At 41.7% G+C, this 13,787-nt stretch overlaps 1 protein-coding gene across 1 annotated transcript in view; it reads left to right on the top strand.

Annotated features, from left to right (window-relative positions):
- The first annotated feature begins 1,441 nt into the window (after positions 1-1,441).
- Positions 1,442-13,787, top strand: part of ZP2 (zona pellucida glycoprotein 2) — a 12,977-nt gene continuing 631 nt past the window's right edge. The window contains exons 1-16 of the mRNA XM_064478508.1: positions 1,442-1,780; positions 2,636-2,719; positions 3,142-3,236; positions 4,704-4,856; positions 6,217-6,270; positions 6,422-6,586; positions 7,347-7,443; positions 7,532-7,713; positions 8,485-8,611; positions 9,470-9,657; positions 9,749-9,840; positions 9,938-10,062; positions 10,993-11,182; positions 12,475-12,610; positions 12,688-12,784; positions 13,223-13,303. Coding sequence (XP_064334578.1) covers positions 1,642-1,780; positions 2,636-2,719; positions 3,142-3,236; positions 4,704-4,856; positions 6,217-6,270; positions 6,422-6,586; positions 7,347-7,443; positions 7,532-7,713; positions 8,485-8,611; positions 9,470-9,657; positions 9,749-9,840; positions 9,938-10,062; positions 10,993-11,182; positions 12,475-12,610; positions 12,688-12,784; positions 13,223-13,303 — 2,005 coding nt within the window. The 5' untranslated portion in view covers positions 1,442-1,641. The remainder of the gene's footprint in view (positions 1,781-2,635; positions 2,720-3,141; positions 3,237-4,703; positions 4,857-6,216; positions 6,271-6,421; positions 6,587-7,346; positions 7,444-7,531; positions 7,714-8,484; positions 8,612-9,469; positions 9,658-9,748; positions 9,841-9,937; positions 10,063-10,992; positions 11,183-12,474; positions 12,611-12,687; positions 12,785-13,222; positions 13,304-13,787) is intronic.

Here is a 13,787-nt window from a genome sequence, read left to right as displayed (position 1 = left end):
TCACCTTGCTTATTAAACATACCCCAGGCCCTTCCCCTGGAGAGCTTGATTCAGTAGCTTTTGGGTGGGATCCAGATTAACCAGAACCCCAGGTGATCATTTTGATAGAGGAAGGTAGGGGAAACTCTACACTGACTAACAGTATTTCAGACACCTGTAACAGGGAATGAAGATTACTCCTCAAGTTACATCACAAAGACATAAATCATAAAAAGAACAACACATAAATCAATCGTTGCAAATGCCACCCCCCTATGTGCACAGAATTTGAGCATTATCACCTCTTATGGAGCATGGGCTGCAGACAGCAAGGTGTCTCAAAGAACAGTGAGAGGTGCTGAAAAGATGTTGATTAAGTCTCAGAAAATCTGAGTTCTCAATCTGACCCTGGCCCTGACACCCAGATGGTAAAGCTTGGGCAAGTTGCTTTTTCTCAATTTCCCCACCTGTAAACTCCCTATTGTAACCCAGTATGATATTCTTAATTTGGATCACTATTCCCTTTGACCCAGAATTTCTACTTCTAGGAAATTTTCCTGAGAGTTAACCAGGGAAATGTACAAGAATGTCCAACAAATTATTGCTTATAATGATGAAAAATTGGAAGCTATTTTAATGTCCATCATTAGGGAACAGTTAAACACCAATTTATCTAGACATTGAGTATTATGAAATCTTTAAAATGGTCATAGAGACCTTTTGTTTGATACGGAAAATGTCCATGACATATGAAGCAGACAAACATAATTTATACTTTGATCCCAGGTGGTGGTGGTTGTTTTTAAGCATGCGTGGTGTTCGTAAAAAAAGACCATAAAGTTACATTCTATTAGTTACGTATTATTAGTATGAGCAGTGATAAAATTTAGATGACTTTTTCCTTTTCTCTATATCCTTCTGTAATTCTCTGCATTTAAAAAAAAAAAAAAAAGTAAGCTTAAAATCTATCCTTGAGGGAAAATAATGCTTTGTCCATTTTTTTAAAGTATTTCTTCATACCCTTTGCCAAGGTGATGTCCACAATAGCCAGAAGACCAGCAGTAACTTGAAAGGGTTGTTACTTAAAGATAGTGGGAACAAGAGCTGTTCTTTCCTAAAAAATAAATAAATAGAATAAATAAATTAATTAAGTAAGTAATCAAAATATATTTTTAAAAAATAAAAATTAAATTAAAAAAAAATCCCACCACACTCCTTCACTCTACATATGAGTTGTAAAGATTTAGAGATCTTAATTTTTCCCAGTGTTTTGAGAAAAACACCAATTTATTCAGCAGGAGCCAGTTTCAAGGAACGCTGGTTTCATGGCTGACCCGCAGAGCAGCTGGTGGAGCAAACGTCAGGAGGGGCAGAGCTCTATTTTTCACAGGCCTTCCAGAAAGCCTTTTCCTTCCCAAACCCCTTCCTCTCAGCTGAGAAGGCTGGAGAAGATTCAGGTGTCTCCAATGGGGAGAGGGCGGGGGCATGTCCTGCTTCCTGCTGTAAAAGCGCAGAGCAGCCGAGCCCTCTGCCTGGTTGACTGGGTGGTGCCTTTGGTCATGGCGTCCAGGCAGAGAGCAGCCAGTAGGAGACTCTCAAGCCGATTCAGAGCAGACTGGAGGTGAGTCATTCTGGGGGCAGAAGGGAGGGGTTGTAAAGTCAATGTCTGCTGGAGTTTATTCCTCCTTAACGCTCTCCCCCGTGCCCTCCATCACCTACAGGTCCCTTTCTCTACTCTTCGCCCTTCTGACTTCGGTGAACTCAGTAGATGTTAATCAGTTGGTGAATCACGACTTCCCAGGTAGGCCTCTTAGTAAGGGAACAGATTGCAGCTAGGATGACTAAATGGCCAAGAAACACAAACATGGGTTAGACAATCTTCACTCATTCCCCTTCTTACCTTGATCAAATCCCTAGTTTTGTTTTTTTTTTTTCCATTGCTTGCCTATCACTTGCTCTACCAAGTAAATGAAATGGCAAAAGCATCTGCATTACTTTCTACTCCCTCCCTACCTCAAGCTTTATGGCATCTACAGAACAGCAAACCACAACACTAAGCCCCTATCTCCAGTAGCATTCCTCTTCAAACACATACTCATGCTTCAGGAAAGCATCAACGGAACAGACAAAATCAGAGCTGTTCCACTTGCAGTGAGTTTTTTGATCCTTTCACCTGAACCAAAGGATGCACAGTGGCAGGTTATAAACAGATTGTTTAGTCTTTTAAAAAGTGTGTCCTTAGGCTTACCTGGGGACACTTTTTAAACTTCAAATTGAAAAAAATCTTTAGCCAAAACTTTTCTCCATTTCTTCACAGACCTACCATCCCCATCTCCATCAGCCTTCCCTGACAAGGTTCTAGCCTGGTTCCTGCAGGCGTGCTTGTTAACCCCAATCCAGGCTTATCCCTGGAGTATTTTAGAAAGCCCTAGGCACTTAATTGATAACTTCCTTACAGTTCTTGGTATCTTGCATTGTAGTTTTGTCTTTTCTACCAGTTTTGTAAGCTCCCCAAGAGTGGGGGACAAGCTTTGCCTCTCCCAACTGGCATCTTCCCCGATGCCTGTTGGAGAGACGAGGTCCCTTATTATACTTCCATGGGAGTCATGCCTCCTGTTGTTCAAAGATGCCCCACATGCTTCTTTGGCTCTTTCAGGCTCTGTCATTTGCCATGAAAATAGAATGACAGTGGAGTTTCCAAGCATTCTTGCCAACAAGACATGGCACACATCTGTGGTGGGTAAGTAACGTCTATTATTATCTCATCTTGGTCTTACTTAGTAGAAAGCCTTGGCTCAAGGCTGGCTCCGTTTTTCTGGGGAGCAGAGCACACAAACTCTGGAGCAGTTGGTGTCCAAATCCCATGATACACAGGCTCACTGAATTCCGTGATGCTTCCAAGAGTGGAAGACCTTCTCTTTCCTTGGAAATCTTTCCTTGGAAATCTGTCTTATCTCAGAATCCCCTAGGAAACTTCTAGCTTCAAATCACAGCATCTGTCAGAGCTTGGGTTATATCACACAGCTGGGAAAATAAAAAGTGAAGTGACTGACAGACCTTAGAAATGGATTGGCAGTCTTGGCTATGCAGCTTTGGTTGACTCAATGTCACTGGAATGTACTTACTGGCCATCTCCTGTCTAAACTGCTCTCACTTCTGTAGATCCCCTTGGTCTTGAAATGCTGAACTGTACTTATGTTCTGGACCCAGAAAAGCTTACCCTGGAGGCCCCATATGAAACCTGTACCAAAAGAGTGGTAAGTAATTGTTTGAGGAGTGACTTGGGAAGTAGTAATGTAGGAGTTAAGGCTTTGGGATAGAGCAGAGGCTCTCAATCAGGGAGGGTTGTTTTTTTTTTTTAATCATCCCAGAGAAGATCTCGCAATAATTGGAGACACTCTTGGTTGTTACAGCTGGTGGGGAGAAGAGGGGAAGGGCAGCTACTGGCATCTCGTGGGTACAAGCCAAGGATATTGCTAAGTGGCCTCCTTGGCACACAGCAGCCTCCCATAAAAGACATTTTAGACCTAACATGCCAGTGCTGAGGCTGAGAAACCCTGGAGTGGAGGCCTCGGTCTTGCTCTCTGACTCTGACACTATCTAGGTGCGATCTTGGGCAAGTTAGCTTCTCCTTGCCCAATGGAAAATGGATTTTGATAGCCTCTCCATAAGGTATTTAATGATTAATGACACAATACAGATGAAGGTCTTGGCATAGCACCTGGGCACAATAAATAATCAAATGTGATTTATCCTGATCTGTGACTCGCATGGGAAAGAGGAAGCTCTTTCGGTGCCAGCAGATAGAATGCCGGTAACTCCCTGCTGTAAAAACGTGTGTTGGAAGGCACGCAGCAGCTGAACAGGAGGATTTCCTCTTGTCAAGCAACAGTACTGCCCAATAAAAGCAATCTAAGTAGTTCTCAAACTTTTGTGTGCAAACAGTCACTTAGGGAACTTAAAGCACTGAATTAGTTCATTGAGTTGATGACTTAATAGGTCTGGGATGTGTCCTAGAAGTCTGCCTGCCTTAATAGGCTACTTCATCTTACTCTATAGTGAAGATCTCCAGCAATTAAAACGTTCCCCTCTAAAACAGCCCTTCCCAGCTTCAGGGAAGCTTAAAAATGCATTCCTTTAGATAAGAGGTCAGTAAACTACAATCTGTGAATGGCCATATCCAGCCCATGGTCTGTGTGTGTGATGGTCCTCCAGCTAAGAATGGTTTTTGTTGGCGTTTTTAAAACGTGTGAGAAATCGTATGTGGCTTACAAAGTCTAAATGTTAGCATTTAACAACAACAACAAAAAGGTTGGCTAACCCCTACTTTAGGCTGGTGAGTTTCCTGGGCCAGGGGAAATAGCAAAATGGCTCTGTCCAGACCCAGCACAATGGTTGCTACATAGGTGCTCAATAACTGTATTTGAATCTTTTGGTAGAGGCCCCAAATCAACCAGTAACTTGCTACTCAGACATCAATGTAAGAAGAAAATAAAAACTGGACCCTGAGCTCTAACACTCAAGGACTGTTCTTTGCCAATGTATGCGTCTTTCCTGGATATCTAAAGAGGCTAGCTAGAGAGTCTCCTGGTAAAGGAATGAGGTATATTCTAGAACCTGGGGTACTGATAAACTTTAAGGGTTTTGTCAGTCGGATGGTATTCTGGAATTCCCTTTCTCACTTAAACACTAGCATTCTGTTCTTACCATGCCATTTTCTACAGCTTGGCCAGCACCAGATGACCATCAAACTCACGGACAACACTGCTGTTTTAAGACAAGATGGTCTCATGTATCAGGTCAGTTGTCCAGTGATGCAAGCAGAGAGCCATGAGCGGCATTCAGGATCCACTGTCTGCACGAAGGATTTCATGTCTGTGAGTGAAGCAGGCTGACTGTCTTCTCATCTGGCTACTGCAGGGGAAATGTGGTCTAGACAGAGCTGGGCTTCAGAACAGGATCAGGATTGCAATCCTGTATTCACCACTGACTTGCTGTGTGGCTTTGGATTGATTGATTTCCGAACAATATTGAGAATTTGTTTCCAAGTCTGAAGTGGGGGACAATTCACACTTCATAAAATGGCTTTAAGAATTGACTGAGAAAGTAGATAACAGTGCTCAGCACATCATGTCTAGCAATAAAAAAGGATTCAACTGGTGTCTGCAATCAGTCGCTTGACCAGTTGGATATCTGTCATGTGCCAGGCCCTATGCCAGATGCTAGGATAGACTAAATGAGCAAAAAAGCCCATGGACTTTATAGTCTAACATGGCTAACATCAACAATGAACAAAAATATTCATACTTTATTATAACAATAACGGAACTGCATGGCTCGACACAGTACTTGATTTCTATGAACATAGTGAAAAGCTGTAAATTAAAGAATCTAGTATCTCAACTTACAACTGGAAGGGAGCTTAGGTCTTCCAACTGTCTTTTGTTTGTTCTTTTTCTAGTTCTTTTAGGTGGTAGGTAAGCTTGTTTATTTGAAATTTTTCTTGTTTTTTGAAGAAGGCCTGTACTGCTGTGAACTTCCCTCCTAGGCTGTTTTTGCTCCATTTCAGATTTTGTGTGGTTGTTTTCATTGTCATTTGTCTCAGGGGAGTTTTTAATTGTCTCTTTTATTTCATCATTGACCCACTGGTTTTTTAGTAGTATGTTGTTTAGTCTCCATGCAATTTTTTGTTTGTTTCTTTCTGTGATTGATTTCTAGTTTCACGCTGTTATGACCAGAAAACTTGCTTGAAATAATTTGTATCCTCTTAAATTTGTTGAGGCTTGTTTTGTGTCAGAGTATGTGGCCTATCCTAGGGAATGTTCCATGTACACTTGAAGGATGTGTACTGTTTTTTTGGATATAATGTCCTGAAAATATTAATTTAAGTCTAACTGTTCTTTAGTGCCATTTAGGATCTCTGTTGCCTTATCGATTTTTTTTTTTCTGTCTGGGAGATCTGTCCATTGATGTTAGTGGTGTATTAAAAGTGTCCTACTATTATTGTATTCCCACCAATTGCCTTTTGGTATCAAAAGCTCAAAGAGGAAATGATGTCTAAGGGCACTTCTAGGATTCATGCCTGCTCCCATGCTTCTACGATATCCAACAGCCAGGCTTTGTGGTGTAACAGAACCACACTGCAGTTGCTCTGGGTGTTTTCCACATACTGTCAGGTAACATGACTTCAGCAACCTTCTCCAAACCAAAACCTCACATCATCTTTTTGTCTTCCAGTTTACCTTTCACTTTTTTCCTGGCATGGCTGATGAAAATGCAGCCGCAAGAACGGTATGGAAGTTATTTTTAAATTACAAGCCTAAGTAAACTTTAGTTCTACATTAAAGGTGACATAACTTTAATCCTCATCAAAATATTAAACAGACAATAGTCCTGGAGTCAAGGGGAGCATCATCCCTCTAAATGAAGCTTTTGACTTTAGGAATCCAAACCTCGGATGGGATGGACCATTACAGTTGGTGATGGTAAAAGAGCCCAAACTCTGACCTTTCAAGAGGCCATGATGCAAGGATATAATCTCCTGATTGGTAACCAGAAGATGAACGTCCAAGTGTCATTCCATGCCACTGGAGTGACTCACTACTCGGTGGGTGTGAACCTTTTTTAATACCACCACCCAGGCACAGGTCAAAATTTCTAAATCCAAGCATGATCTCAAACATGTCCTCAAATTGAGAATACAACTCACTCAACAGGTATCTCAATCCCTACTATGCACCAAGTACTGTCTGAGTACTAAAGATAACAACGAGAACAAAACAGATGTGGTCCTTACTTCAATCTGTTCTCCCTCTTCCCCAGAGATCTAACTGTACTACACACTGTAGAACTAGGGTACTACAAAATTCCTTTATAAATTAAGATGTTCTGTTTTATCATTGTCCTCTGCTGTGTTTACAGTAGGTACTGGTGCTCTTTGGGCCAACAATCAAGGTACTATGTTAAATGAGTTAATGTGCCAAAGTACTTAGAACAGGTCTTGGTACCTACGTGCTCTAATGTCAGCCATTCTAACAACAGTCCTGCTGTGCACTGAGTATAAACAGACTGCTGAATCTTAAACATTCTCTCTGAATGCTGATACCATAAAATAGTCATAAAACAAGAGCTCATATCTACCTAGAAATGATCAGCTACAGTAGGTACTACCTTATCAGATATTATAAAGTACAAAATTTTAAAACTAGAGCACCTGTCAAACAATTATTGGACAAAATGCCTAAATTCTACTTGAGCCAAAACAACGCCCAATAGTTGAGTATGTTTACCCTGATTATTATTCTAACATTGGTTACAAATTAAAGTAATTCAAATCAACCAATGTCTTTGAAAACGCCTCTCCTCAGCAAGGTAACAGTCATCTCTACATGGTACCCCTGAAGCTCACACATGTATCTCCTGGGCAGACGATCATCTTATCATCAAGAATCATTTGTATGTCAGGTAAGGGCCTAGGAAGGGGCAACTCCAGGTATGGGAGACATTGTCCTAGGGGCTTAATCAAAGCTGATCCCTCTCTCATTCCTTCTAGATCCTGTAACCTGTAATGCCACACACATGACTCTCACCATACCAGAGTTTCCTGGGAAGTTAAAATCTGTGAGCTTTGAAAATAGGACTATTGATGTGAGCCAGCTGCACCACAATGGGATTGATACAGAAACAACAAATGGCTTGCGGTTGCATTTCAGCAAAACTCTTCTCAAAACAAAAGTATGTTCCATTATCATTCACTGAACTTCATGGAAGCATGACTGAAGCATAGCTTTTCAGGCCACCCTGATATAAATGCTGACTTGTCCATAAAGTCTAACTGCTGGTGTAAAATATTCAAGATTAGGAAGGCCTCATTTGAAAACCTTGCGTAAGTGAATTCTCAAGTAACTGAAATTCATTCTCGAACACCAAGCCTGTTTAACTGTAATGGAATTCTTCCTAGTTTTCCTGAGTTTCTTAATTCATTAAACAGTACAAACTTCTATCAAATAATGATGAACATCTTATGCCCTATTAACACAGGGCAGCTTGATTCAAACAGGTGCCCCCAACTGTCCACATTGAGGCTGGATCTCAACTGGTACAATTGCCAGGGACACCAGAGCATTGTCAGGGATACCAGAGAATAATCTTAAGTTGGTGTGTGCTTTGCAATAACACTTGTAGAGTTCTTTTTACTCACTCCTGGCTTGGCAAGGTATTCCGGTCTTTGGAATTTGATCTGTTAATTCAACCTCTAGTGCCTAGTACAAAGAACATACAGTGTTGGGTCCTTGAGGGCATGAGTTTAAAACAATAAATTTCCTGCCAAGAGAAGAAGGATCCTGGTCTGGAGAAGTGATAGGGTCTCTTGTTCTGACTTAAAGGGAGACCATATTAAGTCTGGAGAGTGCCTTGCAGGTTTCAATGTATTTCCTTCCTGCCTCTCTTGTGCGTGTTCTGGGTCCCAACAGGCTGTGGCTGCTAACTGACATTCTTTCATTTCAGTTCCCTGAAAAATGCCTACCCTATCAGTTCTACTTACCTTCACTCAAGCTGACCTTTTACATTCAACTGGAGACTGTATCCATGGTGATTTATCCTGAGTGTCCCTGTGAACCAACAGTTTCTATAGGTAAAGACCACTTTTCTTGAACGGTTCCCTACATCCTTCTTCCCTTAGCTCTTGCATATGGGAGAGTATGTAGAAGTTCGGACTCTGTATTGCTTATACTTGGAGGAAACGAAAGACTGGTTGGATCAGAAAATATTAGTCTGAGATCCAAGGAAGATACTAGTTCTAAAATATACATACAGGTAGGTCTCACAACTGTTTCATGTTTAGTAACCTGGGTCTACTGTGTGTTGGGAGCCCAAGCCCATCATCTAATCAAGATTGCCTCATACCTGAGACTAGAGAGACTACAAGTTTTCCCCCAAACTCCTGAAAATTTTTCAAAGAATATGGAAGTGGGTGTTTCCTCTTGTTCAGTACTGCCTCTGCCCTGTGCTCCTGGGAGTCGCTGGCCTGTATCAAGTCAAGCCAAATAGGACAAATTAGTTGCTGCTTCAGCTTCCCCCTCAAACCACTCAAAATTTGCGAGTCTTGACGGAAGGGACATAATGGCACAAGGTGCTTAGACTTACAGCCTCATCAGGGTATAATCGTGGGTCTGTTGCCCCACCCGGTGCTTCTTCCCACGTCTCCTGCTCCCTCTTCACTTGGATGAAAAATCCTTCTGCTCATACAGAGCCACCTCACTGGTGCCTAGGCACCTTCAAGTGTCTCCCCTTGTAACTCAAGCTGCTTATCAAGGTGTTTTCCCAAACAAAGATTTAAGCTGCTTATCAAAGTGTTTTTCCCAAATGAAGACTTACAACAAATTCTAGTGCCTCGTGGTAAAAATCCAGACTTTCATCACACTTCAAGGTTGGTAGAGGACAATAGTCCCATGGCAGACAAATTGTTTTAAAAACTCTCGCCCCCATCTAGTTTCAGGTGAGCTGTGTACTCAGGATGGGTTTATGGACGTGGAGGTCTACAGCCACCAGACAAAACCGGCTCTCAACTTGGATACCCTCAGGGTAGGAGACTCCTCCTGCCAGCCAACCTTCAAAGCTCCGTCTCAGGGGCTGGTACGCTTTCGCATACCCCTGAGTGGATGTGGAACAAGACGTAAGGTTAGTAGCAGCAAGGGGTTAAGCTAGGAGTTAAGACTTACTTTTGAGATAACTGATTAACCACTCTCTCTAACCCTACTCTAATTTTAAGTTCAAGAATGACAAAGTCATCTATAAAAATGAGATACATGCTCTCTGGGTGGATCTTCCTCCAAGCACAATTTCCAGAGACAGTGAATTCAGGTGTGACACAATCACTACTTGACTTTTTAAGCTCCCGTTTAAACTCAAGCAGTCATTTAACCTAAAATTCTTAACACTCACCCACCCATTCTTACAGAATGACAGTGAGATGCCATTACAGCAGCAGTAACATGCTAGTAAGTAGCAGTGTTGAAAGTCTTCCTCCTCCAGTGGCCTCAGTGAAGCCAGGTCCACTTGCCTTGACCCTGCAAACCTACCCAGGTGAGACATTATAACCTAAAACATCTGCTTAAATACTTTCAGGAAACTCTTCCCTAAAATGAACTTTTTTATTGTAGTCTGTTTACAATGTGTTAATTTCTGGTGTACAGTATAGTGATTCATATATTTATATATCTATATCTGAATGTATCTCTCTATCTGAATGTATCTCTATCTCTCTATCTGAATGTATCTCTCTATATCTGAATATATATATATTCCTTTTCATATTCTTTTTCATTATAGGGTATTACAAGGTATTGAATATAGTTCCCTGTGCCACACAGTAGGACCTTATTGTTTATTAATTTTATACGTAGTAGTTAGTGTCTGCAAATCCCAAACTCCCAATTTATCCCTCCACCCCTCCTTTCCCTCCCTGGTAACCGTAAGTTTTTCTATGTATGTGAGTCTGTTTCTCTTTTCTAAATAAGTTCATTTGTGTCAGTTTTTTAGATTCCACATATAAGTGATATCATATAGTATTTTTCTTTCTCTTTCTGGCTTACTTCACTTAGTGTGACAATCTCCAGGTCCATCCATGCTGCTGCAAATAGCATTATTTTATGCATTTTTTGGCTGAGTTGTTATTCCATTGTGTGTGTGTGTGTGTGTGTATATATATATACACACACACATATACACACATACGCACCACATCTTCTTTATCAAATCATCTGTCAATGGACATTTAGCTTGCTTTCATGTCTTGGTTATTGTAAATAATGTTTCTGTGAACATCAGGGTATGTGCATCTTTTCAAATTAGACTTTCCTCCAGATCCATGCCCAGGAGTGGGATTGCTGGATCATAGGGTAAGTGTGCAAAATGAACTTTCTGATGCCACCAGATGAGAGCATTAGTAATGCTCAAGCACCTGTCGTGGCCATCAACTTCCTGAGAACTGGAGAGGCTTCTACTCCATTTCAGATAACTCCTACCTGCAGCCGTATGGGGACAAGGAGTACCCTCTGGTGAGATACCTCCGCCAACCGATTTACCTAGAAATGAGAGTCTTAAACAGGACGGACCCCAACATCAAGCTGGTCTTAGATGACTGCTGGGCAACGTCCACTGTGGACCCAGCCTCTCGCCCCCAGTGGAATATTGTAGTGGATGGGTATGTACTCTCAACACAAAGTAGACCAGCTGATCACTCAGACTGCCAGTAAAGAGAATTAAAATGCACTTGGGCTTGAGAGAAGCACTATATCAAAGGCCCTGATTTTTATCCTTGTTTCTTAGCAACCAGTCTTTGATCTAATAATTTATGCTTTCCCATTACCCTTGAATCTAAAAGAATAGGATCCTTCCCAAGGAAATCTGGCTTTAATCCTCTATTATCTGGAGAGAAAATAAATACCTAGTTCCTATCCACTTACTGAATACCTACCCTGTGATAGTCATTGTGCTATGTCCTCCACGTGCATTTGAACCTCACTCCATAAGAGACACAGGTCATTTCACTTCATGAAGAAACCCATGCTTGCTGCTTAAATAACTAGCCCAAAGTAATATTTAATAAATCGTAGGATTTGAATGCCCATCTGATTCTAGACCCGAACACCATGATGCTCTAAAGTTGTGACAACACCCACTGGTGTGCTGGCAAAGTGGAGAGGACCAACACCTGCAGGGGTCTGTACCTGGGTAGCACTGTACTTAGCTGTCTTTAAAGCTGTTGTAAAAATGAAGCTGTTGTAACCTGTTAAGCTTGTAACCTCCAGGTACACTCCTGCCAGGTACACAGGACCGTGTGTAGCCAGCACATTCATGCAGCTCATTCCTTCAGTCCATTAACGTTTTACTCAAATGTCCCCTTCTCTTTTTTTTAACATTTTTAAAATTGATTTATAATCACTTTACAATGTTGTGTCAAATTCCACTGTAGAGCAAGTGTCCCCTTCTCTTTGAAGCGACCTTGACCCTCCTGCCCCCTGACCCTGGTCTAACTCTTCTTTCCTTAGTGCTTACCTACAATCTAACATACTACTTTGCAGCTGCCACCCTCTGCTAGAATCTAAGATATAAAAGGGCACGTCTCTACCTTTTTTTTTGTTACCAACATATACTAACTGCCTGGGATATAATAGACACTCAGATTAATAAGAGTTAAATTAGTGTCATCTGAAGAGCTACACATAAAACTTAATTCTTGATGAGTTTAGCTGGCAAAAAAAAAATCGATACTTAAATTGTATTAACACATAAAAGAAAAACGAGCATGAACAACATGACTTCATGGATATGTTGGATAGGCCAGATCAGAGGTATATTAAATAAAATAAAATGTACAGGTAGAAGGTTCAGCAATATTCCTGAAGGTTTTACGTGTAACTGAACTTGAGCAAACGTTGTGTTAGACCGTGGGGTGAGTGTAGCTAATGTCCCTCCCTGAAATGTGCCTTTCAGCTGTGAATACAACCTGGACAACCACAGGACCACCTTCCATCCAGTTGGCTCCTCTGTGGCCTATCCTAGTCACTATCAGAGGTTTGACGTGAAGACCTTTGCCTTTGTGTCAGGGGCCCAGGAGTTCCCTCACTTGGTAAGTGATTAACAAGTCACCTGGGACAGGTCAAATGTGAGAGCATCAGTTCCACTCAATTCTTCTCCCATCTCCAGGTCTACTTCCATTGCAGTGCCTTAATCTGCAATCAACTCTCTCCTGAACCCCCTCTGTGTTCTGTGAATTGCCTTGTGTCGTCTAGAAGAAGACGAGGTAAAAATTTCAAGTCCTCCTTAACATGAGTTTGCTTAAAGCGAGCCTCAGTCTTTGAGAACTGAAGAATGAGCACCTCATTCTTTACCTAGTCCCAAGAGTCCAAGAAACCTTAACCCAGTCGGCATTACCTGTGAGCCTGACATGGACAGGTTCTCAATCAGTCCTGTGGACAAGTTTGTTTTTGCACGTGGGTTTCAGCCTGACCCTCTGCAGACCTGACTCTCAAGTCACTCTTCCTGAGTCTAAGAGTCTAAATTCTGTCTTTGGGTATTCTTTCACAGTTCCTCCTGCTTTTACAGTAAGGTGTATGCCTCTCCTGCAAAGGCAGGCAAAACTATACAGAGCATGGCCTCCGCAGAGAGCTGCTCTGTGTATTCCATCAACACACTTCTTACCACTGTCCATTATCTCAGAGGTCAAACTGTCTGTCTCCAGCCACAGGGGCCACTGAGGAAGAGAAAATGATAGTCAGTCTCCCGGGCCCCATCCTCCTGTTAGACGGCTCTTCACTCAGAGGTATGGATTTAAAGCCTTGGGTACTTCTTGGACTCAGCTTCTTGGGTTTCTGTCAAATTTAATTGTGCATAGATAATACATGCTCATGAGAAACAAGACGGGAATAATAGTCTCTTCCCAGCAGTAGGTTCTGTTAAGTCTCTTGTATACCCTTCCCCAAGTCTCCCCTCCCCACGAGTGGGATCATATATGGTACCTACTCTTCCGTAACTATTTGTTTTAGCCATCTTATATCTGCAAAGAGACCTCTCACCGTTAATAACTAGAAAGAATTCCGTCTGTGTTACTTCCAGTTTTGTCACTAACGCCACGATGGAAATCTTAAATCTTGGCCTACGGGTATATTTCTAAAAGTGAGACTTAGTTTCAAAGACGTGTCTTGTGACTACCAAACTTAAGCCTTTACTGTTAATGTTATTGTTGTCCCATATCCTCACCCCCAATAGTCTTAATTGTAGGCCTAGAACTTGTCATTAAGCTCTTT

This window comes from Camelus dromedarius, chromosome 24, assembly GCF_036321535.1.
Source record: "Camelus dromedarius isolate mCamDro1 chromosome 24, mCamDro1.pat, whole genome shotgun sequence".
In the NCBI taxonomy this organism is placed as follows: Eukaryota; Metazoa; Chordata; class Mammalia; order Artiodactyla; family Camelidae; genus Camelus; species Camelus dromedarius.
The sequence above is the reverse complement of the archived record's forward strand: the minus strand, read 5'-3'. Positions and strand labels throughout refer to the sequence as shown.